The 26,555-nt window shown below is 35.8% G+C and overlaps 2 protein-coding genes and 1 long non-coding RNA gene across 5 annotated transcripts in view; 2 read left to right on the plus strand and 1 right to left on the minus strand.

Annotated features, from left to right (window-relative positions):
• Nucleotides 1–195: 195 nt before the first annotated feature.
• LOC127012080 (uncharacterized) lies at nt 196–2,349 on the plus strand. Its single transcript, XR_007765551.1, has 3 exons — nt 196–1,739; nt 1,793–2,050; nt 2,177–2,349. It is a non-coding gene; the product is annotated as an uncharacterized LOC127012080 (long non-coding RNA).
• Nucleotides 2,350–3,818: 1,469 nt separating this feature from the next.
• The window catches only part of LOC108027040 (uncharacterized), a 100,401-nt gene continuing 77,664 nt past the window's right edge, over nt 3,819–26,555 (minus strand). Inside the window, exon 4 of the mRNA XM_050890336.1 lies at nt 3,819–4,670. Coding sequence (XP_050746293.1) covers nt 4,647–4,670 — 24 coding nt within the window. The 3' untranslated portion in view covers nt 3,819–4,646. The remainder of the gene's footprint in view (nt 4,671–26,555) is intronic.
• On the plus strand, nt 13,796–25,984 carry LOC108036863 (CCR4-NOT transcription complex subunit 3). Of its 3 annotated transcripts, none has more exons than XM_017113238.3 (10): nt 13,796–14,406; nt 14,473–14,570; nt 14,640–14,789; nt 14,840–15,649; nt 15,719–15,788; nt 16,667–17,032; nt 17,092–17,238; nt 24,336–24,922; nt 25,009–25,212; nt 25,272–25,984. In XM_017113238.3, exons 1-10 carry the CDS (start codon nt 14,382–14,384, stop codon nt 25,368–25,370), a joined length of 2,556 nt encoding a protein of 851 aa, XP_016968727.1. In that variant the 5' UTR covers nt 13,796–14,381; the 3' UTR covers nt 25,371–25,984. The 3 variants fall into 3 exon arrangements, with proteins under 3 accessions (XP_016968727.1, XP_016968728.1, XP_016968726.1); XM_017113239.3 differs by having other exon boundaries at nt 25,087–25,212; XM_017113237.3 differs by having other exon boundaries at nt 13,797–14,406; nt 25,003–25,212.

Here is a 26,555-nt window from a genome sequence, read left to right on the forward strand (position 1 = left end):
TGAAAACTAAATCAAATCAATAAAAAAAAAAAATTTTTTTTTTATTTGTATCTGTGTCTCACTCAAAAGGGTGCTTTAAAAACCACTGAATCTGTGCTCATTTTTGAGAACTGCTGAATCCTAAGACATGCCTATGTTAATTTAAGCTGTCATTTCAAACAAACTGAGTAATGAATGTTGAGTGTCTGCTTTACTAATCTGGTTTTAAGATCTGGCTCTAAGGACCAAATGCACGCCGGGGGTAGCGGGGGTACACTGGCGGCGCTGATAAATGTCGTTTGGTGGCAGCGCCGGAAACCCTCGGCGGGTTTTATCCGGAAATCTGTCTTTTTTTATCTAATATTAATTTTTTTTTTTTCTAAAAAAGTTGCTTTCGCGCTCTAATTCAAATTTGTAAAACATAAAACAGGTGACAACATTTCGCGGCTGCCATACTTATATCGACAGTTTGGTACAAAACTCATCGGTAAACAACTCTATTTTAATTGCACTCTCTATTTCGGTACTAAGCACGCAATTTCAAAATTTGTATTACTAAATTAAAAATGCCAAAAGAAATGTACATATGTATAAGCAAAAGTTTTGGGGTTGCTGGCTACTTCAGCCCGATTTTAAAGATTGGACTAATTCAGATATTAACAAGGCTTATTAAAAATACTGCAAATGCAGTATTAGCTGTAAAATTTACCATTTAATAGCGCACAGGACGACAAAAAACATCAAGTTTAGTGAAACAAAGTCAAATTCTTTTCGAGCCGGTCAAAACTTCAGAAACTTGTAGCCAAGAAGCTGTGATAGATGTGTTTATAGCCCACATTGTGCTAAGTGAATCGGTCAAAACATATTTTGACGCGAAGAAGGTTAAATTGCACAAAACCAAGTGCGCTAACCTTATTAAAAATGTAGTGTCTGTGCACTTTAATGAAGATCTGCGTCTTGACCTGGGCAACGAAAAGTTTAGTATGATATAAGTATAAACAAGCTTCTAGGTACATAAGTAACAGTCGTTAATATAGCCAAATATATTTAAATTTTTGTGTTTTCAGGGGTTGCTATAATATATTACAGCGCTCTATGCAAGAAAATTCAATCGTCGTTCCTTTCACTTGTTTCAATTGAAAGTGGAGACGCACTCAACATTACCAAGTACGTCCTGGATGAGCTGTATCGCCTAAAAATTCCCGTATCAAACTTGATAGGAATCGGCACTGATAACGCCAGTGTGATGGCGGGTAGCAAAAAAGCGTTTATACATTATTAAATACATTAAATACATTATACATTACAAGGCTCCTTTAAAACCAGAGCCGCTGGGACAAGATGGCTGTCTATTGAAAACGCTGTCAAACGTACAATAATTCAGTTGATGACGTGAGCGTTGACAAAAAAATGCCACAAACCAAATATATTGACTGATTTATACCATGACGTCAATAATTTATATTTCCTGTTTTCGAAGCCAATTATTGACGACATTTCAAGAACCAATAAAAATTTCCAAAGCAAGGTCGCCGACGCAGCAAAATTATTGGCTATTTCATTGTGAGCATTAATTTCCTCAAATCGAAAATAATACCGATCGAAGTTGAAGTTAACGAATAACGAAGAATTGGATCAACATATAAAAAGAGATTTGTATTTGGGATATGAATTTGAAGTGAAATTGATGATGAAACAGAGGTAATTCGGCGTACCTGTACAGATTTTGTGATCAAATTGATCAATCAATTAAAGCAGAGGTAATATTATAAATATAATATAAATTTTATTTTTGAAATATAAACATTTATAGATGTATTTTATATTGCCGGACAATTATTCAACATTAAAAAAATAAACGCATTTTCGGTAGATCGTATTTTGAAATCCAAAAAGGACAATAATTTCACACTATTCTAATATTTACCTAATAATTTGGAAAAATATTGAAAATACTTCAAAGTTTTGGTCAGAATTGAAGAGGTATCGGGATTCTGCAGGCAACAACCCCTATGAGGACCTGGTGAATTATGCTCTCAGACTGCTTTCATTGCCATGGTCAAATGCTGAGGTATGTAGATAGAGTTTTAAGACAAGTAAACTTGGTGAAAAAAAAGCCATTTTGCAAATCTTGTAAATATATATATATTCAATAATTTACCACTTATAAATTCATGTACATGTATTCTTTTTTCAGATTCGGATTGCGTCGCCATAAATTACGTTGTCATTATTATAACTTGCCTGAAAAGTATCTCCAATTAATTGGCTCCATGGCTTCTAATGAAGGCAGCAATAATGACGAAGGAAAAATAATCGAAGATGCCTTAAAGCTATTATCTTAATAATAAAAAAAAAAAATAAAAAAAAGCGCCACAAAAAAGCCGCACTTGAAAAAATTTGGAAATTGTGCAATCACTATGCTGGGGTTCCCCTAAATTTTATTCTTTGGGCATTATTTTTTTAGGGGGGTTTCCCTTGACTATTTTCGACATTTCGTCATTTAAAGAGCGCTGTTGCTTAAGTTGCTTTTGGTAGAATTTTTTTCGTAAAGACTCCTGTAAAATCATGCCAAAGCAAAAGCAGTTCACTGAAAGAAAAAATTATTCTATTGGCTGAACAAAATGTGTCAAATCGGCAAATAGCGGCTAAAACACATTTCAATGAAAGCTCATTGCGGTGCTTTTTAAAAAAATATCGTGAGACAGGTGAAGTAAAAAGGAAAGAAGGAACAGGTAAAAAAATGCACCACGTTAGGGGAAGATCGCTTTATTATGAGGACGAGCCTGCAGGATCGTTTCAAAACTGCAGTGCAGATAAGATCTGAGAATCAGGAAGAGTTTTCAAAAGAAATTTCAGAGAGAACTGTTCAACGTCGGCTTAACTCTATGGGAATGCTCCCAAGATCACCTGCAAAAAGCCACTTTTGAATCCGCGAATGAAAAAAAAATCGTTTAAACTGGGCCAAGGACAAGGAAATTGGACTGCTTCTGATTGGACAACAGTGCTATTTTCAGATGAGTCCAAATGTAATCTCATTGGATCTGACGGAATCCTCAAGGTGCGCCGTAGACGTGGGGAACGCTATTCTGAAAATTGCTGCATAGCCACAATAAAGCATTCACCGTATGTTTTGGTATGGGGATGCATATCCAAATATAAAACGGAATCAATTTGAATGGTTCAGGGTATGGTCAATGCAGAAAAATACAAAAAAATAATTTTAAATGGAGTTGTGCCTAGCATTGAGTCCATAAGTGAAGAAGAACAAGAACCCATTTTTCAGGATGATTCTGCACCTTGCCATCGAGCCCGATCCGTGAGTTACTCAGTGTCCGATTGTTATCCAAACAATTTATTCAGTGAAATTTATCATTTTTCTATCTAAAGATAACAAATTTGAAGGAATAATTGGGCATTAAGTCCTTAGATTTGCCAGGTAACAGCCCCGACCTTAATCCAAAATAAGAAAGCGAAAGCCCAAAACTATGGAGGATCTAAAACAAATTATAGAAAGAGTATACACGATATAACGAAGGAATGCGTTCCATTTACGATTCTATGCCCAATAGGGTAAAATCTGTAATTAAGGCCAAAGGCGGCATTACTAAGTATTAAGCTAAATTAAAAAAAAATATGTCTATTGTTAAATTGCCTAGATTTAAATTTTTGTTATAGTTAGTAAGGTGTTCAATTGGAAATAAATAGTTTTTGTTGAATTTATTCATTATTATAACTTTTATGAATTTTTTCCTTAAGAGTGCCATAATAGTGAAAAGTGCACTTTTATTAACATACAGTTAACATCAGTTAACTTATTAAAAAAAAACTTGGGCGAATTCGTAATCATATAAAGAAACCACAGGCTCTGAAAGTTAAAAATTCGTAAACCTTCAAGTGCGGCTTTTTTTGTGGCGCTGACTGTATATTCTTGATCAGCATCACTAGACGAGACGATCTAGCCATGTCCTTCTGTCTGTCCGACCGCTTCTACGCAAACTAGTCTCTTAATTTTAAAGCTATCGGTATAATACTTTCCCAGTGTTATTTCTATTGCAGGTAGTATATATGTCGAAACCAGCCGGATAGGACAACTATATCTTATAGCTCCCAAAGGAACTATCGGGGAAAAAAATAAAAAACACTACACTTGGAAATAACATTTTTTTAATTGGTTTTGATATTCGAATTATTAAAATCGGAGGTCATGTAGCTGCCATAAAAACAATCGGAAAATTTGTCGGAAAATATGAAAATATCTTATAATATTGGGAATGTAATTTTTTATATTTTTAAGAATTTCGAATTCAATTTAATAAAAATCGCTCTATTTGATAATACAGTTACTGTCGGTCCCTTGTAATTTGGAGCCAACTTAGCTTTAAAGTTTTCAACTGCTTTTAGGAGCAGGAGTCTTCTGCTTGAACCGTTTATCATTCTGAAGGCCACCTGTCTTGTTTTTGTTGTCCATACCTGTTAGTGTTCTGCCGTTGCTCCGCACACACTCGTATCGCCTGTTCTTATGGTTGCGAGAATCCGTTCACTATTGAACCATTATCTCTTTTCGCGCGGGTCCCGGTTCCCGGGGTCTACGAATATTCACGAGGAGTTTCTCTTGCAGCCGTAATGTATGCTGCGGACTCCGTCTTGTCCACATATTCAACAGATCAGTCTGGAAGAACAGCAGTCAGCTGGAAATTTGAGCAGAAATTTTGCCCAAAAATGTAGAAATTAATCAAATTAATCAAATTAATAGGGCAAGAGTTTTATTTAATATTCTGGTAAACTTTATTTATATTTATTTTATGACACAGTTAATTTTAAAATATAAATAAACATTTAATGATACAGTTAAAACATACCTGCACCGGTGTTGAAATTCATTTATTTTTTGCTATACAAAAGGAAAATTCGCGAAAGTGTTTTGTGTGTTTTTTAATATTTTTGCTTTGTTTTTATTTCGATAAAGCTGATGCTAATACTATTATCAGTTAAAATCTCTTATACTTTAAAAATGTCAAAATTCAATAAATTATAAGGCTCATAAAAAGTGGTTGAAGGTTTTTAATTATTTAACCTACAAAAAATGGAACATTATCTTTCTTTTGAATTTTTTTTAATTACGACAACACTATTACTGACAAGGCAAATATTTTTGGGCACTTCAATTGAGAAGTAAAAATTTTCAGTTTTTACAAAAGAATACAATTCCTTCTCACGAGAAGTTGTCGACTAAATATTTTTTCAAAACATGTTTGCTTTCTTTTAAGAATATAACGCGTTGCAACATGTCTCTTATAAATTTGGGCAGCAGCATTACTTGATTTTTTAATTTATTTTTTTTTATATATTTTGCAGGTAATTTTCAAGCCTAAAAACGCTTATTGCTAAACAATATCTTCAGAAAGTTGTTCTAAAATTTTTAACTCTTTTCGTTATGATGTTCAGGTTGACTTCTGCTTCTAAATTAGCTGTTATTGCAAAAACGGTCCATTCTAACTTAAAAAAAGATTTTTCACCATTTCCCCCTTCTGAAGGCACCTTGGGCAAGAATAATAGTCTGAATGTAATTTTATTTGAAAAATCAAATGATCGGGCTGGAGCATCCATAATAAAGCATCTAATGCCTACGCTGTTTTGTACTGCAAGTTCCATTACCTCATTTATAAATTCACTCAGGAATTCGCCAGCGTTTGTTAGGCTTTGAATAACCCTCGTAAACACCTCTCAACAAAACTTTTGGATACCCAGGAACATTACACAATATGGGGCAAACATTTTTAGAAGAACTTTCACATTTACATCGATATTAAGTATTTCTGATTCATAATCATTAACTCTCGGACTGCTCTAACATATATATGTCAAAACAAAGGGCTAACAAAAAGAATAAAATAATTTTTGTTCTTAATATCACCGAAGTCAGCAACAATTCTTAAAAATTTCACATGGTGTTACTAAAGTTGATTATTTCTTATAACTGCAAGGGTATACAAACATCGGCTTGCCGAAGAAGACTTCCTTTCTTGTTTTTTTCTCAGTCTGTCTTTTTTATTCGAAAAAATATTGGCATCCCTGCAACTTTTAAGCAGAGTCGGGGGAGCGATCGCGCTTTATTCGTAATTAGTGACAGAATCGAACTGCTTAAGCCTGAGAAGCCTTCCGCGATCCATTTGCGGTGGGGAGATGGTACAAGGGCGGGAGAGTGGTGCACTAGGAGAGCGGTGCACAAGGAGAGCGGTCTGGTGGCCAGATTTGCGCGATAGTGGGACTGAACATTGCCATCTCCTCTTAGCACGCATATTTTTATACCCAAACTCGTAGAGTAAAAGGGTATACTAGATTCATCGGAAGGTATGTAACAGCTAGAAGGTAGCGCTTCCATAAAGTATATATATTCTTGATCAGGATCACTAGCTGACTCAATCTAGCCATGTCCATGTCCGCTAAGATCTCGGAAACTATAAGAGCTAGAATATTCATACTTGGTATGCAGATTCCTATGCAGCGCAAGATTGTTTCAGCGGGGTAATAGAAACAAAATTTTAACTGAAATGTATTTAACGCCCACAAACGGTTTTAACTCTTTAATCTGGTTGCCGCCCACATAATATCTACTGAAAAAGCCGGTATGTGACGCCCTAAAATATCCTTTTGCTCCCTTAAGCTGAGTAACGCTTATCTGATAGTCGAGGAACTGACTATAGCGTTCTTTCTTGTTTTTTTTTTTTATTGAAGGAAGATTCTGAATTTGGTCGCTAAACGAGAAACCCCCTCTTAAAAAAGATGAATTTGCTGGTACGAAAAGGACCAAAAGAAATTAAAATCATATTTTATTTATATTAAATGTTAGTGGTGGTGGAGGTAGTGGATCCACAATAATAATGAATAATCATTAGAGACCGTAACTAAAAATGAACATATATTAGTACAATATAGTTAAATTATTTTTATAAAATGTACTTTCTTTGCCCTGAGCCGCATGGTCTAAGTTGCTCCTTCTCAATAGGCTTCTCGATTGGATTATCTCTAACCCTTCCACCATTCTACGGATCCTCCTTTTGTGGACTAAGCGTAATTTTTGAGGTAAATTTTTTTTTGTGTATTTTTTAGCGTCGCTTGTGAACAGCTGTGTTTACTTTTGTGCTCCGAGTTTTTGTCTTTTCCAGTGATTTTTGTGCGAACGTTCCGTGTATATTTACTTACAAAGATTAGCCTAACAATTGTGATAGTAATTCTAAATAGATCTCCCAGTAACCGGTACGTGGTAATAGTTATTTTAACATTTCTATTAGATTTGTTTAATCCCATAGCTTTGTTTTTGAAACATACGCTCCTAAACTTGCTAAAACTCTTTTACTCTCTCTCAATCTCCCTCGCTCTATTTTATAACTGTAACCTGCTCTCTATGCACCCGCTGAATTTCTAGTAGACTTTTTCGGTGCTATTTTCTGCAACTCTCTCTCTCTATTGCTTGATTTACTTTGTATTTGTTCGTACTGAAAGTTGTTAGTGTCGCACAAGTCACGCTCTGTCGATAGAATATTTCTTTCTCTCTCTAGTGCTCTCTTACGTTTTGATCAATTTTCGCGATCTCGCGCTCTTATTTTTTTTTTTTTTTTTGTGTTTTGTGCTTTTGTGATTTTTGAATTTGATCCCCGTGCCATCGAGGTATTTTTGATATTTTATTTCATTTGTTTGTCTTATAATGGCCCTTGTCCGTTCTAAGAAAAACTGCACACTTGCGTCTTCTACGAAAGACCCCTTTATTTTTTGCTGGCTCTGCGATTCGATGATGCACGTCAAATGTGCAGGATTCACCGGCAGAGTTAAAGATTTTATTGATCTTAACTCTGGTCTTATGTGGTCATGTGGTTCCTGCAAGGAAATGGTGGTTGAGATGAGCGGCTTTATGAAGCAGACTCGAGACAGCCTGTTGAATATCTCGTGTGCTTCTAGGCAACTCAATGAGGGGTTCAATACCGTCTGTGCCCAGTTTAATAATAAAAAATTATTAACAGAGTCGCCTAAACGCAAAAAAGCCAGCTTAAACGCCGTTAATACCACTATGGAATCCAACCCAAATCCGAACTTGGTAGCAGCAGTTCCTGTCGACACAGGATAAAGCGAACCAACTGTGCGTATGGATACAGCTAGCTCCAGTGTAGCCCATTTTTCCGGACTAAAAACTTATGTACTGGCTAAGTCAAAGAAATCAGTGCCGACCGTTTCTATAGGTACTGTAGGCACTGATCCTGGATCTCAGCCTAGTGAGGTTCAGACTGCGGCTGGGGAGCGTAAGAAACTTTCAGTTGTTCCACAAAGGAAGCAATTATTTGTTTCTAATTTATACGTGAAAAATTCCCTTCCGAAGATATTGCAGTTGAACAATTTCGATTTTCATATGCTGGTAGGATATCTTCTTTTAAAATATTTGCTCCGCCTGACATTTTTAATGTTTTACTTTCTGAAAGCTTTTGGCTTAATGATGGTTTAGTAATTAAAGAATTTGTCCCACTGTGTCAAAAAACTAAAAAGTTTAATGTTGGCGTATCAAAATATTAGGGGATTAAATATGAAGCTACCCAAGCTTTATGCTGACTCTTCTGCATTTACAGAAGATATTTTAGCTTTTACGGAAACCTGGCTGAAACCAGGGATATCCGACTCTGAAGTTCTGGGTAATAACTTTAATACTTATAGGAACGATCGCCACTCACGTAGGGGGGGCGGTGTCCTGATTGCCGTTACCTCTAGCCTAACATCTGAAAGAATTCTCATTCATATACCAAATGAAATTTAATTTCTAAGAGTAAAAGTTTCTTTGCAATCGTTATCTGTTTTTGTTACATGTTCTTATATTTCACCTGGCTCTAACCTAGTAATTTATGAGCACGATCTGTCTGCAATAAAATCTGTTCTATCCTTTCTTTCTAACAGAGACCTTTTGATTGTTTTAGGTGACTTTAACCTACCTGATATTTCTTGGTCTCCTCCTACTGACTCATTTGTCGCTATGCCGTTATCCGCCCATGATTTTGTGGATGGCCTTTTAGAATTATCGTTACAGCAATTAAGCTTTATAAAAAATTCCTTAAGAAGACAATTAGATCTTGTGTTTGTTTCAGACCCGTCTAAAATCACAGTATGTAGAATTGACGCTCTTGTTGTACCTGAAGACCCATATCATCCTACTATGGAATTGACAATTTGCCTCCCCTGGTCTGATACCCTCTCTCCTTTAGTTTCTCCAACTAAAATGAGATGTTTTCGTAAATGTAACTATAATAAACTTAACGATATGATTTCTCATTATAATTGGACAGACTTGTACAATTGTACAGACATTGAAAGTGCCACTGAACTATTCTATACAGTCTTAAATACGTTTTTAATGAATGCGTACCTGATGGGTTTCTTTCAAACCTAAACAGACCTCCTTGGTTTACCAATGCGCTTCAAAGACTTAAAAACCTTAAATCTAACACTTATAAAAAGTATAAAAAATCGGGTAGACCAGCAGATTTTTCGAAATATGTTGTGGCTCGAACAGATTTAAATGTTCTCAACAGTCATTGCTACTCTATGTATCTAAGTCGATGTAAATTTGAATTTTCAAACGATCCGAAACAGTTTTACAATTTTGTTAATGCCAAGCGTAAGGCATCGGCATTGCCTTCATCGGTACGTCTAAACTCAATGGAGGCATCGACGGATTCTGAAATTGCTGATTTATTTGCTGAGTTTTTCCAAACTACTTATAGTTCGACAGCTTGGTCAAATTATAACTACCCTAATTCCTTAAAAAGGGCAAATTGTATTTTTCCCCTGTAATCACCGAAAGCTCTCTCGTAAGAGATTTAGCAACAACAACGCCAACATGTTCTTCCGGTCCAGATGGACTTCCTGGATGTGTGCTTAAGTTTTGTGGGTCAACCATTTGTAAACCGATTCTTAAACTCTTTAATTTGTCTATTTCATCATCAGTTTTTCCTTCTATCTGGAAGGACTCTTTTATTATTCCACTCCATAAAAAAGGTGCGAAGGCAGATGCCCAAAATTATAGAGGTATTTCTAAATTGTCGGCAATTCCTAAATCATTTGAACGTATTATCACTTCTCATTTGCAACATTTATGTTCCTTGCTTATATCACCGTGTCAGCATGGTTTTGTTAAGCGAAGATCGACCACCACCAACCTTCTTGAATTGTCATCTATTGTAATAAATGGGTTTAAGAAAAAAATGCAGACTGACATTGTATATACAGATTTTAGTAGGTGTTTGACTCCGTTAACCACTCACATCTTTTATTTAAAATAGATCAGCTTGGGTTTCCTGGTAATCTATTATCTTGGATTTCAAGTTACTTGAATGGTAGGACTCAGAGGGTTATATTCAAGAATGCTGTTTCAAAATTGATCTACGTGACATCTGGAGTGTATCAGGGTAGTCATTTGGGCCCTTTGTTTATTAACGATCTTCCCTCAATCCACATTCTCGTGTACTAATGTATGCTGATGATGTTAAGCTTTGTTTATCATATAATGATATAGCGTCGGGATTTAACTTACAGTCGGATATTGATTGTTTTAATGGATGGTGTGAGTACAACCTTTTAAATTTGAAGTACCTAAAATGCAACGTTATGACTTTTTATAGGGGTACTCCTACGTTTATTAGTTACTTTCTTAGAAATACGCCACTTGACCGTATTTATTCAGTTAACGATTTAGGTGTTCTTCTTGACCCTAAACTTAAATTTGACTGCCACATTATGTCCACTGTTAACAAAGCCATGAGTGTTCTTGGGTTTATAAAGCGTTGGTCAAAAGAATTTGATGACCCTCATACGACCAAATTATTATTTACCTCCCTTGTCCGTCCTATTTTGGAATATTGTTCGTCGGTTTGGAGTCCACAATATCAAGTGCACATCGACCGTATTGAGTCAGTACAAAAAAAATTTCTTTTATTTGCCCTGCGTAGTTTGAACTGGGATCAAAACGTAAGGCATCCTTCCTACGAGAGTAGATTACAATTGCTTAATTTACCTACACTTGTAAATCGTAGAACAATGCTTGGTACTATTTTTATACAAAATCTTGACAACATGTGACATCGATTCTGCAGAACTTTTAAGCCGCCTAACATTCAAAGTTCCCGTTAGACTAACACGAAATAAATATCCTCTAAATTTGGCACGATGTACATCAAATTTTTGTCTGCACGTGCCCTTTCGCGTTCTATGTAATAACTATAATAAACTTTATCATTTAATTTGCATTTCAACATCTATCCCGGTATTAAAAACTAATATTTTAACTCATTTGCTTAATTCTTAATTATGCTATATATTTTCATTTGTGTTCCGTCTCTATTTGTTTTATGTATGTATCTTCCGTCTCTATTTGTTTTATGTATGTATCTTCCTCGCGAACTCGCATTTTTTGCCCAAATTGATAAAAGGGCCCCGCGCGTAACAGGCACGTGCTTGGTGTCGTTGGGCCACTTGTTTGTACTGTTCGAAGTGCATCAACGTCCATATATATATTGTCTTGTTCCTTCAATTTTTAAATGTCCGTTTTCACACCGCTTTTGCACAAACACTGCCAAAGAATAAATGTTGTATTCTTTGAACCCCGGCTAACAGCGTTCAACGAAGTGCACTCGCTAAATCTGGCATTTTTCTAGTAGTTCCTTAACTCATTTTAGCATCGCGCTGAAAAGGCGTTAGCCGCCTATTTGCCCCCCCCTTACTTCTATGGATAGCAGTTCGAGGAACTTTTATTGATGTTAAGTAGTTTTCCCCGTATATGACCCCGTATACGCCTACTTTCTTTTAAAGCCACTGAGTATTATACATAATAATACAGTATTACTAAACGCTTGAGAGTACTTTGTTTTCAAAATTGTCATAGTTCTAATTTTATACAGTTTATTTAACTTACTTTTTTAGTTTAAGAGTAAAATTTCCGTAGATTTTGTAAGGCTTATGAAAGGGCATCCAATTTTGCTTATCTGACTATAAATAATGCTTATCAACTAAGTCGTCTTCACTATTTTATTAACAATTAATAAAAATGTCATCCGGACAATAAAAATAGTTTTTTACAACATTATTCAAAAATAATGACAAGAAAAGGCAGCTTCTATTTTTTTCCTAACACTAACTGTTTAAATTTTTTTCTTATATTTTTAAAAACTCATATAAATAGAGTTGCATTGTGATACAATAAGAGACCATAAAAAAAAGTATTTATACATATATATATATATATATATATATAGATATATCTATATATATATATATATATATATATCTATCTGATATATATATATATAGATATATATATATAGATATATCTATATATATATATATATATATAGATATATCTATATATATATATATATATATATATAATTTTTTAAAAAATATCTTTTATTATCAAAGCTTTACAATTTTTGTAAGAATTTATGAATAGCTGGTGATGTCTTCCAGAAGTTGGCCAATGGTGCTCTCAACGAATATCTTTTTTTTACCGTACTACTTTAAATAATATTTATATTTGTATAACGTAACCAATTTTTTCTGAAGAGAAAAATATCCGACAGGATGTCCATAAAGGAAGATAAGACTAACTGGTCATACTTCTTCGCCATAGAGTTCTGAATTGTATTATCTCCAGCACTACAGTATCCAGACGATTTTCCATTAACACACCTTATTTCTAGTAATACTATTAATAACTCGTTTACCCCACAAATAAGATTGTACATATATATATCTGATTTATCGTTTCAGTATTTTTAAAGCAACAGTGGCAGCTGGTGCGAATGCGCTGCTACTTTTTCTTTACAACTCCTTTGAGCTTTTACCCTAGTACTCACATCGACGAAAACCGCGAGCGAACCATAGGAGTACGCAATAAGTGAATAGGCGGCTAACGCTTTTTTTCGGGAATGTTTTTCAGCGTCGTAATCAAATGAACTAAGGCTATACATAAAAAATACCGGGAAAACTACCCGATAAAGCGAGTGAACTTCAATGCACGCCGTTAGTCGCGGCCCTGGTAATAAAAACTTGAATCTTTGACTGCGTTTGTGCAGAAGCGGAGAGATGCGGAAATGGAAGGAATAATACAAAAACCCCAAAGATTAGCTCAGAAGGTCAGTGCAGACAAAAAAGAACGCCTAATTTAAGCTGTTGTTCATTATTGCAGGACTTGACCAACCCTCATGGCGAAATCTGATCGAGAAACCCATTGAGAAGGAGCTTGACCAGTGGGACTGAACTCCTTCACCAAGTAGATAGCTAATTCGGTGCTGAAGGACGCGCCGGCGGAGAAAATGGATGTAGAACCATTAGCATTCATTGCCAGGATGCTGGAAAAACCCATTTTTTTTTATCGGCCCAACGCCTTTAAGGCACATGTTGGCATACTGGGAGTCCTGACCATACTACGTGTATTTCGGGAGAACTTTGATATCGTCGGTCACACTACAAAAAATACAATTTTTCGACTAGTGCAACTACAAGCCGATTTGACTAATAATACACCTTTTCCACCATCAGATCTAGCTAATCTAACCAAACCTCAATTTTCACTGATAGGAAGGTTTTCAAGTTTCAGATATCGCATAACTGAAAATTTTAAGGATCGGCAGAACCTTATGGATTATCAGATCAACAAATGGTATTTGGTTGATGGATCTCTGTGGGAAGACACTATAAGCAAGATGGTAAATGTTAACTTAGTTCAGGGCCGCATGGCAATGTAATCGATTTATAGATATGTGGTATATAATGTAGGCTTGGTATATTTTCCAAGATGGCGGAAAATGCAAAGAAGAAAAGAACAAAAAGCAAGCGACAAATTCTTATGAGTGTATTTGACTGTTTGAATGCGTAAATTGATGCATTTGTTGATCCAAAGAACATAGCTAATGTGAATGTCCATACCAAAGCTACTGAGCAGATCTGCCACGTTGAGCGGCTTCTCCGTGCCGCAGAGCTTTTAACAAGCTAAACATTCAAAATTTCTATCTGCGGACGACGACCTTGTATTTCTATTCAACAGAATAAGAAAAGATCGACAAGCAAGAACATCAAAATATTAGTTGGCAAGAGTAGTAGATAGTAGTAAAGGGGTCCAGCATCTGTATTTTTTTTGGAAGCACGGAGACTTGGGCGCCTCTACGAAACCGAGCTGATCAGTCTCAGCATATGCCGACGCCACGCCGCGTTATTTGTGTCGTGTGTTAGGACCCAATTAAACGCTCCAATGTTTCACCATCTCTTGTGCTGACCAAGAGGGTGTTGTAACGAAATCACAGCCACATCTAACAACAGACTATGTCTGTCTTTTATCGTCACCAAAATCCAGAAGAGCACACATAGCTATGGCTGCCACAAGAAAACTGCAAGGTAAACAAAACTTCTTGTTGGAAAAAGTTTAAATAAATCAAACCATAAAATTAATCTTTTGACCAGGCGAAATTGATCGATGTTTAAAAAAGGTAGCAGAGGGTGTCGAAACGTTTGAAGATATTTGGAAAAAAGTACACAATGCTACAAACACCAATCAGAAGGTAAGTTAAAATGTCTAGAAATGGTACATTTATTTTTCTATTAATAAATCGACATGTCGTATATATCAGCAAAAACATCTGCAAGAGAAGTACGAAGCAGATCTTAAAAAGGAAATTAAGAAGCTTCAGCGATTGCGCGACCAGATCAAATCATGGATTGCATCAGCCGAAATTAAGGATAAGAGCTCGCTTCTTGAAAATCGTAGGCTTATTGAAACCGTATGTTTTTCTCTTTTTTTGAGTACGCATGTTAATCAATTTGCTTTTAGCAAATGGAACGCTTTAAAGTGGTGGAGCGCGAAACAAAAACAAAAGCTTACTCCAAGGAAGGTTTGGGCGCTGCACAAAAGATGGATCCTGCCCAGCGGATCAAAGATGACGCCCGCAATTGGTTAACAAGTTCAATAAGTTCACTTCAAATACAAATTGACCAGTATGAGAGTGAGATCGAATCGTTACTGGCAGGTAAAAAGAAACGATTGGATCGTGATAAACAAGAGCGAATGGATGATCTGAGAGGGAAGCTGGACCGGCATAAATTTCATATAACAAAACTGGAGACTCTGCTTAGGTTGCTCGACAACGACGGAGTCGAAGCAGAGCAGGTAAACAAGATCAAGGACGATGTCGAATACTACATTGATTCCTCTCAAGAACCAGACTTTGAAGAAAATGAGTTCATCTACGATGATATAATCGGACTCGACGAAGTAGAGCTTAGCGGCACGGCTACGACAGACAGTAACAACAGTAACGAGACAAGCGGATCTCCAAGTAGCGTCACCTCCGGACGCAGTCCGTCTCAGTCACCCGTCACGGTTCAACAAATTTTAAACGCATCGTCGCAGCCAATACTCAGTAGTGGGAGCAACGCAGCCAGCGCTGGACTGTTTCAACAACAGCCGGCTACGCCGTCAAATGGCAATAATTTAGGCTATGCGAGCGAAACAACCGCAGCCACATCATCAGTTAACACGTCTACAGATGCATCGGGTGGTATAGTTGTTACAAATTGCGGAGGAGGCGTTGGCGATAAACGTAACAAGATTTGCGAAAACAATGCCAACAGCAAATTGAAAGTATGTATAAAAAACGGATTTTTATTGTTATTATGCGTTACGCAATAAAGAAATTACTTATCTTTGCAGCCACAGACGCAACAGCTTATTAAGCCGACACCCGTTCGAGTGACGACCAAGCAGGCCTTAACTAGTGATGGTACGTTCTTATACCCTTGCAGAGGGTATAATGATTTCAGTCCAAAGTTTGCAACGCAGTGAAGGAGAGGTTTCCGACCCCATAAAGTATATATATTCTTGATCAGCGTCATTAGACGTCGATCTAGCCATGTCCATCTGTCCGTCTGTCTGTTCGTTTCTACGCAAACTAGTCAGCCGGATCAGCTCCCATAGGAACTATCGGGGAAAAAATGAATGAAAAATTATATCTTTGGTGTTTTTCAACATATAACCTCCTACGCTTGGAAATAACATTTTTTAATTAGTTGAGTTTCGAATTTAATTTTATCAAAATCGGACAACTATGTCATATAGCTGCCATAGAACAATCGAAAAATTAGTGGAAAAATAATATGAAAAAATTATATCGTTGGTGTTTTTTAACATTTAACCTCCTGCGCTTGGAAATAAAATTTTTTAATTTGTTCTGAATTTTGAATTAAATTTTATCAAATCGGACGACTATATCATATAGCTGTCATAGGAACAATCGGAGAATTGGCGGGAAAATAATATGAAACAAATTATAGCTTTGGGCCTTTTTGACATATTATCTTAAATTATTGGGAATATAATTTTTTATATTTTTAAGAATTTTAAATTCAATGTAATAAAATTCGGAATACTCTAACATATAGATGTAAAAAAAGAAATGGACTGAAAAAAAAATCAAATAATTTTTTTTATACCACTGAAGCCAGCAATAAACCCTAAAAATTTCACCTGGTGTTCCTAACGTTCATTATTTCTTATAAACGCAAGGGTATACAAACTTCGGCTTGCCGAAGTTAACTCCCTTTCTTGTTAGAGATTGTATACGTAAAATTTCTGTTATTTTTACGGTAAATTCTTATGCAGGCCAAGTCAATAAGATTGTCAGTTCAACCCCCTGCAAAATTCAGCCACAGCTGCCCACCGCAGCTTCAATCATCGCAGCCTCTACACTCCAATCGCAAAACGATAGCAGTGGAAATTTCAACTCCCCAGGGACGGGAGCAGCACAATCATCATCCAGTGGTCAAATTCTAGCGGTGCAACCACACGCTTCAACGCCTAGCCCCAGTGGCGCCAGTATCGCAGCCGTAACAACAGGAGCATTTAATGCCGCCACAGCTGCTGCATCTAATACCGTTTCGTCAACGACCAGTTTCAATCTCCAAGGCCCATCTGTGATCCAAGCAACACCAACCATTGCATTTGCTGCAGTAGCAAAACACAATACATGTAGGACCACCGGCCTTTCATACTTAAAGATCTTTTTTAAAGATTTGTCTTCATTCCAGCACTACTTGAAAATGGTCCAGTACTACAGCAGCAACCATCAACAGCTTCCACGGTGGCGGCTATCGTAGGAGCCGTAGCACAGCCTCAGCAGCAACATGGGCCACAATTATCTAATCTTCAAACGAAATCACCTCACATGCAAAATGGTAAGATCACGTTAGCAGATGAAATTCAATCAATACGGGAAGAGCAAATTACACTTTTTACAAAAATTGGTAATGCCAATTTAAGAAATGTTAATATAGCAGTTACGGTATGGGGGAACTTCCGTTTAGCTCCAACCTCCGATTTTATATAATTATAATTATATAATAATAAACTATAATTGGTTTCATATTATTTTCCCACCATTTTTCCGATCGTTCCTATAACAGCTATATGATATATTCGTCCCATTTTGATAAAATTAATTTCGAAATTTATAACTAATTAAAAATTTGTTATTTTCAAGCGTAGGAGGTTATATGCTAAAAACCACCTAATCTATAATTTTTTTCATATTATTTTCCCAATAATTTTCCTGCCGTTCCTGTGACAGCTATATGATATAGTCGATGAAATTAAATTCGAAAGTCAGAACTAATTAAAAAATGTTATTTCCCACAAATTATCCGATCATTCCTATGACAGCTATGTGATATAAACGACTGATTTTGATAAAAATAAATTCAAAATTTAAAACTAATTCAAAAATGTCATTTCCAAGCGTAAAAACAGTAGATTAGTTCTATGGGAGTTATACGATATAGTTGTTCAATCTGGCTGGTTCCAACTGATATACTATCTGCAAAAGAAAGAAGACTTTCGGTAAAGTTTCAGCCAGATAGATTTAAAACTGAGAGACTAGTTGCTACTAGTGCGTAGAAACGGTCAGACGGACAGGGCTAGATCGACTCGTCTAGTGATGCTGATTAAGATCGGTAACGTCCCCTTCCCTGCGTTGCAAACTTGTAACTGAAATCATTATACCCTTTGAAAGAGTATTAAAATGCTAAAAATTTTATATTAGTTATATTTGTATTTTATCTTCAAAAATATTTATTTATTCATTATTATTATGCTGACCAAAATAAAAATATTGATCTTATAGTTTTCAAGATAAACAATAAGTAATAAAACGCTTATAGTTTCAAAATAAAAATTGAATGAAATCTATAAACGTGATAAAATTTTGAGGATGAAATTAAAAAACACAAAATGTGTGTTTTACTAATAACTTTTAGTTGTCTGAACACTTTTGGAAAAAAAGGCTCTATCGTTATTTTCCGAGAAAACGAAATTTGATAACATTTTTTTTGTTCGTAATCTTGATCCTTGGTCCTAGAACAAAACCAGATAGTAAGCTCATACTGTTCCAATCGTATATATTTTGTAAATTTAACAGATAAGGGGAGGGCAAGATAGATATACAGCAAAGCGTCTTAAATTTAAATGGGCATTTATAATCAAAATAAAATGTCATTAAAATGTTTTTAAATGTTAAAATAGACAGTTTTGAGCGTTTATGTACAACATTTATCGGTAAATATAAATAAGACTAAAAAAAGAAAATTTTGCAAGGAAAATAGTTACATTAATTTTTTTTACATTCGGCACGCTTTATGAAAATTGAACAGCTAGACACAAGCATATTGATTAGCAGCGTGCCGAATGTAAAAAAATTAGGAATAAGTATTTATTTAGTAGATCGTATAATACATTTTCGTAACACAAGTTAATATCAGAATTTTTGTTTGCTGTATGTGCGACTTCGACTTGAGACTTGCGTGACTAGACTTTAACCTCAATCAGAGGTGCTTTTGTTTGATATCAGAAGTTTTTTTTTTCAATCATATGAATCATCTTTTTTCATTAAATAAATAGTATTCAAGTTTCTTGTGTCTAACATACACCCTAAACCGTTTGGATACGCAAAAAAAAGTTGATCACTCAGGGAGTGCGTTCTGAACTAGTACATGTATCCACTTTTGTTAAAAAAACAATTTTTTAGCGAGACTTTTACAAAAATATGTAAAACGTGAGGAATGTCAATCATGTAAATCATTAAACGATAGTATTTTGACAAATCATGTTAGGGAAGCGACCAAATTATTTCAAAATAAATTTCAAACGACATATAGCATTAGCTATTTATAACTGTTTCCTCGCCAAAATAGCTAGTTTTTTTTTTTCGTAAATACTATAAGCAAGTTTAACAATGATAGACGGGGATTTCTTTATAGCTTTCAGCGATTATAAAATAAAAATTCAAATATCGGATGTAAAATTATTAAATATAATGTGTATATTTCGGTTTTGTTAATTAAATTGTAATCATCTTCCATTGCGTAAATAAATTTATTGGCAAAAGGGCGCGGCTTACAATATAATCGGGGTATGCTAAGTAAATCGACAGAGTGCTTTATGAAATTTAGACACAAACAGCCACTAATATTTATAGGTTATTTACATAGACACACATATGTAAAGTACAAATAGATCATGAATTATAGAACAAATGCTTGCAAATACTTAAAAAACCCGAGCAAATGCAAATATGCCTTAAAACTTTTTAAAAGTGAATTCGTTGGTTGAGAGAATAACACTAAATAAGCATTTCTACATTATGTGGATATATATAAAGGTATATATGTGTTTTCTTAAATTGCTGTTGTCTTTTCTATGACTGCAAAGCAAAAATTCTCGCGGCTTTTCTGCAATGGACATTCCGTCTTCGCTCTTATAAATAGTTTGCTGCAATTTTCCACATCTTTATCTTCACAATCTGAATCGCTCGCTACGCCTAAACGAAAATCTATGCGAACATCCATCAAAAACGCAAAAGGACTTCTACGTAACGCGAACCTAAATCGAACGTAAATTAACAGCAAGTTAACAGTGATTTCCGGTTCGCCTACTGGCTTTCGGTTTGCGATCTGCGTTTAGGGCTTTTCCGCGGGAATGGCTTGAGTCGACCGGTTGCCAGCCAGCTCACAGGATCACAGTGAGACTCTTGCCCTTGGTTTCCGGGACAGCGAAGAAAACGAATATCACGCCAAGAACCGTAAGGTCGGCGAAGAGCCAGAAGGTTCGACTGATGCCCAGGCTGTTGTTCAGGTTCACGAACGTCTTGGTCACCACGAAGGCCAACAGCCATTTGGAGGTTCCGGCCAGCGATCCGCCGAATCCATTGATGTCGGTGGCGAAGAGCTCGCCCATCATCAGTGCACAGACTGTCCACTAGCCCAGAATCTCCACTTGGGTCGGGTCCTACTTCTGCAGGTAGAAGTACACTCCGATGGCGGTGGTAAACAGGCCCATGGCGATTCCGGAGGCCAGCAGCAGGATGTGACGGCCCAGCTTGTCCACCACCAGGGTGAAGACGAAGGTGGCCAATATTTAACAGTTCACATTCACGCACATAAAACACACGCTGAATAGCACCGTTACATGGACATGGGCGACAAGATCAGTGGTTACTCGGATGGAGTCCTCCTCCGGCTTTTTGGAACAGAACCGAGCGCCTCATACTCGCAAAAACGAGCTGTTTAACATCATCTTAAATATTCAGGACCGTTAAAATAAGTTTGGCTGAGCACAAAAAAAAGCCAATGCACGGGCAGTGTTAGATGCTTTGAACTGGTAAAAGGTGTAATTTTTGTTGACAAATAACTTTAATACAGGTATTTTTACAAGAATGTGTCGTATGTCAAAAGTTGAGGAATCAAGGGTTCCCCAAACTAGCTAGTTTTCTTATCTTGATCTGTTTAACATTGTCTAGAATCTTCGGAACTCTAAGATAACGTTTTGGGACAAACTGCCAAATCAAATTAAATTTTTATTTTGAGAGCACCCCGAACATCTTGGCTTGCGGTTTACTTTTAAATGGCGCATCCGATTTCGATTCGATTCGACGCGTATTTTAAGAGAAAATAGTTTATAGCGGGGGTAATAACTCGGACCGGCCTAAACGGATCAAATTTGTTGAACTTTTCAGTTTAGTTTTCATAGGGTATAATGATTTCAGTCCGAAGTTTGCAACGCAGTGAAGGAGACGTTTCCGACCCCATTCTTGATAAGCGTCACTAGACGAGTCGATCTAGCCGTGTCCGTCTGTCCGTCCGTTTCTAGGCAAACTAGTCTCTCAGTTTTAAAGCTATCGGGCTGAAACTTTCCCAAAAGTCTTCTTTCTATTGCAGGTAGTATATAAGTCGGAACCAGCCGGATCGGACAACTATATCTTATAGCTGCCATAAAATAAATGTAAATAATAATAAATTTATATTTTAATTTTTAACCTCCTACGCCACTGCGTTGCAAACTTCTGACTGAAATCATTATACCCTCTGCAAGGGTATAAAAATTATATCTTCGGTGTTTTTTAACATATAACCTCCTACGCTTGGAAATAACATTTTTTATTTGGTTTTGAATTTCGAATTAAATTTTATCAAAATAGGACGAGTGTATAGCTGTCATGGTGGGAAAATAATATGAAACATATTATAGCTTTGGGGTTTTTTGATATATTATCTTATAATATTGGGAATATAATTTTTTATAATTTTAAGAATTTCGAATTCAATTTAATACAAATCGGATTACTCTAACATATAAATGTCAAAAAAATGGTCTGAAAAAAAGAGTGAAATAAATATACCCGTTACTCGTAGAGTAAAAGGGTATACTAGATTCGTCGGAAAGTGTGTAACAGTCAGAAGGAAGCGTTTCGAACCCCATAAAGTATATATATTCTTGATCAGGATCACTAGCCGAGTCGATCTAGCCATGTCCGTCTGTCCGTATGAACGCTGAGATCTTAGAAACTATAAAAGCTAGAACAGCCAAACTTGGCATGCAGATTCCTGGGCTTCCGCATCGCAAGTTTGTTTCAGCGGGGTGCCACGCACACTCTAACGCCCACAATTCGCGAAAATTTTTCGCGATTATAGTTTTTATGATAGAACCAATAATTTAAATGAAATGTATTCGTCTCATCAATACCTATCGACTCACTAAAAAAAGGGTGCCACGCCCACTCTAACGCCCACAAACAGATAAAATCTGTCTAAATTTTTTTCAACGAGCGGTTGAAAAATATAATTAAAAATTTTTACCACACATTTGAAATATATTGATGTACATTAATGAATTTAAGTAAAAGTAATAAAAACTATAGAACTTAAAGCTCAATGAAGTAAGGGTTGTAAAAAATAATTCTACTGGCTATAGTAAAAATATGATCCCCAAAATACTTTACACGCATTTAGAGGCGTATACTACCGAACTTTTAAGACTATTGTCGGAGAACGTAAAAAAAAATTGTAAAATTATCATAGCAAGGTGTAGTCATCAAAGGTAAAAAACGAGAAAAAACGAGCGAGCTTTATGTTTTCGCTTAGATCGTTCACTCATGTCTTAAAAATTAAAACGTACAACTTTTAAACTTTTTTGTTTTTATTATTTTTTTTGTATTACTATTGTCGGCAGTTCCCGGCCCTAAAGTATCAAAATTGGAGGATTGCTTATCAAGAGGGGGTGATAGAATAAAACTGAAAAATGTAAGCTAAATTGGGCAATCCGAAGTTAACATACCCTTGCAGGTCGTACCTGTAAGTAATGTACATTAATAACTTTCCTACTTGTCGAAAAAAAATAGATATAGAGATGATACGTATAAATTTACAAACGAATACGATTTTCAAACGAAATATAACAAATTTTTTTATATTTTTATAATGATTTTAATCAGAAGTAAGGAGACCTCCCCAAAGTATACATTTTCTAGATCTGCATCACTTGATAAGTCGATCTATCCATGTCCGTCTATCAGTCCGTTCTACGCAAAAGAACTAGTTCTTAGTATTAAAGATGATAAAGAGATGAAGCGTTCTCAAAAGTCTAATTCATATTTTAGATCGGAACGTGCCAAATCAGACAACTACATCCCACAACTTCTGTTCTCAGTTTGTAGTTTTTAAAAAATCAGAAAGTTTTGTGCATATAAAATCTCCCAGGGGAACGATCTATAGGTATAGAAAATTCGGCTTGCCTATGTTGGCTTCCTTTTTTTATTTGACAAAAAGTTCAGTTTTTTCTTAGTTTTTTTTTAGTTATTTATTATAATTTTATAATAATAAAATATGCGATATTCCTCAGTAGAAGAAAATATAATCAAATATAATTTAATCGTTTTTAATTGCAGGGTAATAATATGGTCGTCCGTTTTTTTTAAATTTAACTCGATGATGAACTCGATTCCCATAGTATAACATAAAAGGCAGAAACACCGAAGCTATAATTTAAAATTAATGTTCTTTATTTTTCCGAATAATCCTATCCGTAGATGTGGCCAGACGCCCTACCAACGGGGTAGGTTGGGCTCCTACAGTTTAAGGCTGACAATGCAATACCTAACTTATAACCTATCACGACCACTCAAAGCCTGCAAATCGCCCACACACTTCCAAAAATCGTTTATATGAACACTCATATCTCGGAAACTGTCAGACCGAAAATTCGTTACGTAAATACTTGAAGCCATAAAACAACAGTTTTATTGGTGGAAAACCAATTGTTGCCGATATATAGTGGTTTTCTCAATACTTATTTAAAAAAGGTTGCCACTCCCACCCAAAGCCGACTAAAATTGTAACGCCCACAGTTTTCATGTTGCTAAAATTTTGTTAAATTAAAATGCCTATCGATTGACCTAAAAAAGTTTGCTATTACTGATGCGGCAAAAATGCGATCGTCAATATTATTTACGCCGTAAAGAGGTGTTTTAGAAATGTATACATTTGTATTTATCCCATTACTCGTAGAACGAAAGAGTATACTAGATTCGTCGGAAAGTATATAACAGGTAGAAGAAAGCGTTTCCGACACCATAAAGAATATATATCACTAGCCGAGTAGATTTAACATGGTCCGTCTGTCCGTATGAACGCTGAGATCTCGGAAACTAGTGTTAAAAAAATTATAACGCCCACAATTTTGACAAAACCATGGCGACCACAGTTTTTTTTGTTTTATCAATACCTAATGATTGAACAAAAAAAAAGTTTACCATCTACTCAAACGTCCACAAATGGAAGAAACGCTTAAATCAGTCAACCGTCCACTTACAATCTGCCTATATTTCCCTTTCCCTTCAGCTGAGTAACGAGTATCTGCAGCGAGGCACTCGACTATAGGGTTCTTTCTTGTTTTAAAATGATTTTGTAATCTTTATTTATGACCGTTTATTTACAACACATTGCAGGTCTGACGATCTCCGAAAGTAATACTGACAATAGCAGTGTTGCAGGTACAATATCCCTAAAAACAATGGCCCAGGAAGCCATTAATCGATCAGTGTCCGATTCCAATTCATTAAGTCAGCAGCAAATTAGCAACACTGACACAAGTCAGCAGCAATCGCAGAAATCACTCCACCATCATTTCAGTTCGGAAACAAATGCCAATCAACAGCAATTAACACCACAGCACAAACAGCCGCTTCAGAGTACAACTGGTATAATTTCCGCTGCGGCACTTTCCACAGGAACCGGAAACGGACCTTCGACCGCTAGTGGACTTATAAATCTGCCGAACGCTGCTAGTCAGCCCATCAGCGGCAATGCCAAATCGCATGCATGTCCGCATCAGCAGGTGGCCACAACGGAAGCGCACATTCCTACTCTACTTGGAGTGACACCGTTAGGTCCAACGCCACTCCAGAAGGAGCATCAAATGCAGTTCCAAATGATGGAAGCCGCTTATTATCATTTGCCACAGCCCATGGACACTGAAAAGGTGCAAACTTACTTTCATCGCGCACCAGTGCCTACGCCAGCGCATTATCCACAGGTGAGTTATTGTATTTACTAGAGGTTATCTAGTCATCGTTTATGTATAGCTTTCTATATCTAATATAAATTATAATCAAGGCACAGCTGCCAATATATGATACCGTTGAATTCTATCAACGACTCTCAACGGAGACCCTTTTTTTTGTATTCTACTATATGGAGGGCTCTAAGGCACAATATCTGGCGGCCAAGGCCTTGAAGAAACAAAGCTGGCGTTTTCACACCAAATACATGATGTGGTTTCAAAGGCACGAGGAACCCAAAATTATCAACGATGATTACGAACAGGTAAGCAAGGCAGAGGATCAGCGGAAGATGTTTATAAAAAGTGTTCTTACCATTCACAGGGTACGTACATCTATTTTGATTATGAAAAGTGGAGTCAGCGAAAGAAGGAGGGATTTACTTTTGAATATAAGTACTTAGAGGACAAGGAGCTGAATTGAAAATGTTGCAATGTGTTTTGCTACCTTCGTCTATAAGAACATCAATCCATTTAAATTATAAAATAAAAAAATACCGTTTTATTACGAATTAAAACAAACGCATAAATCATAAACCGAAAAACAGTAATCGAGAAAATTGTCAGGTAAAGAACCAGATAAGCCGCTATAAACAAAAGTTAATAATAAATGAACTATAATAATTATTTGAAATGCATCTAATATATAAAAGTTTTTGTGCTTAGAACAACTACGTTTAATTTGAATATTCTCGCTGACTAATGAGGATTTTAAAACGTGAGATTCATACAAGACTTTTTTATACATTTCAAGTAGGCCTTTTTTTCATTAAATCAAAATAACTTAAATTCAGTTTCGTGATTTATCTATGCGCTCCCAAATACCGAATGCAGCATGCCCTTATTAATAAAATTTAAAAAAAATAAAAATCATTAGCCAAGTTTGTATGCCCCTAAAAATAGATGCAAATAAAAATTTAATAAATTTCAGCTGATCTTATTTCAATTTAATTTTATATTTATGGTTACTAAGATCATTGATTAAGTTGTTTAAACTTTATACAAATATAAGGAACAATAAAAACATGAGTAGCTGTATGAACCTATTCTTTTTTATTTTAGATTGGTTCAATCACATACATCATTTTGGGCGTTGTCGGTAGGTAAATTTGGTCACCACCACTAGGTATGTTCTATATAAGTCTTTGATCAACATTTATAAAGCAGTCTGTTCGTATGAGACCGCCAGCACCAATCGTAGTCTTTTTTTGCTGTCGCTTGCGGGCATTCGGTCACAAGCATACGCACATAAATGAGTACATTGGTGTAGACGGCCGTTTGATCTTTCGTTCATTTTCCGCTGTTAAAGGCAAAACTGTTTTGCGCTACAAATTATGAATAAAAGTGAATCGCAATTAATCGTTCTTAAAAGCGCATGTAGCATACATATATGTAAATGTAGGCGCCATACACTTACATTCGTGCGCCAAACTAATTCGCTTTTGTTAGGATGCAAAATTCGGTTACAACAAAATCAAAGGTTCCATTGCGTTTTCGGCGATTCTTACATTTTCACAGAAAAAAACTAATGACTGACATTTCATTTTCTTTTATTTTTTTGCGATTAAACAAAAAATTGACTAATCCTAAAGGCGCTGTTCAGCACCAA

The sequence above is a fragment of the Drosophila biarmipes genome, unplaced genomic scaffold (genome assembly GCF_025231255.1).
Source record: "Drosophila biarmipes strain raj3 unplaced genomic scaffold, RU_DBia_V1.1 ptg000019l, whole genome shotgun sequence".
Classification (NCBI taxonomy): domain Eukaryota; kingdom Metazoa; phylum Arthropoda; class Insecta; order Diptera; family Drosophilidae; genus Drosophila; species Drosophila biarmipes.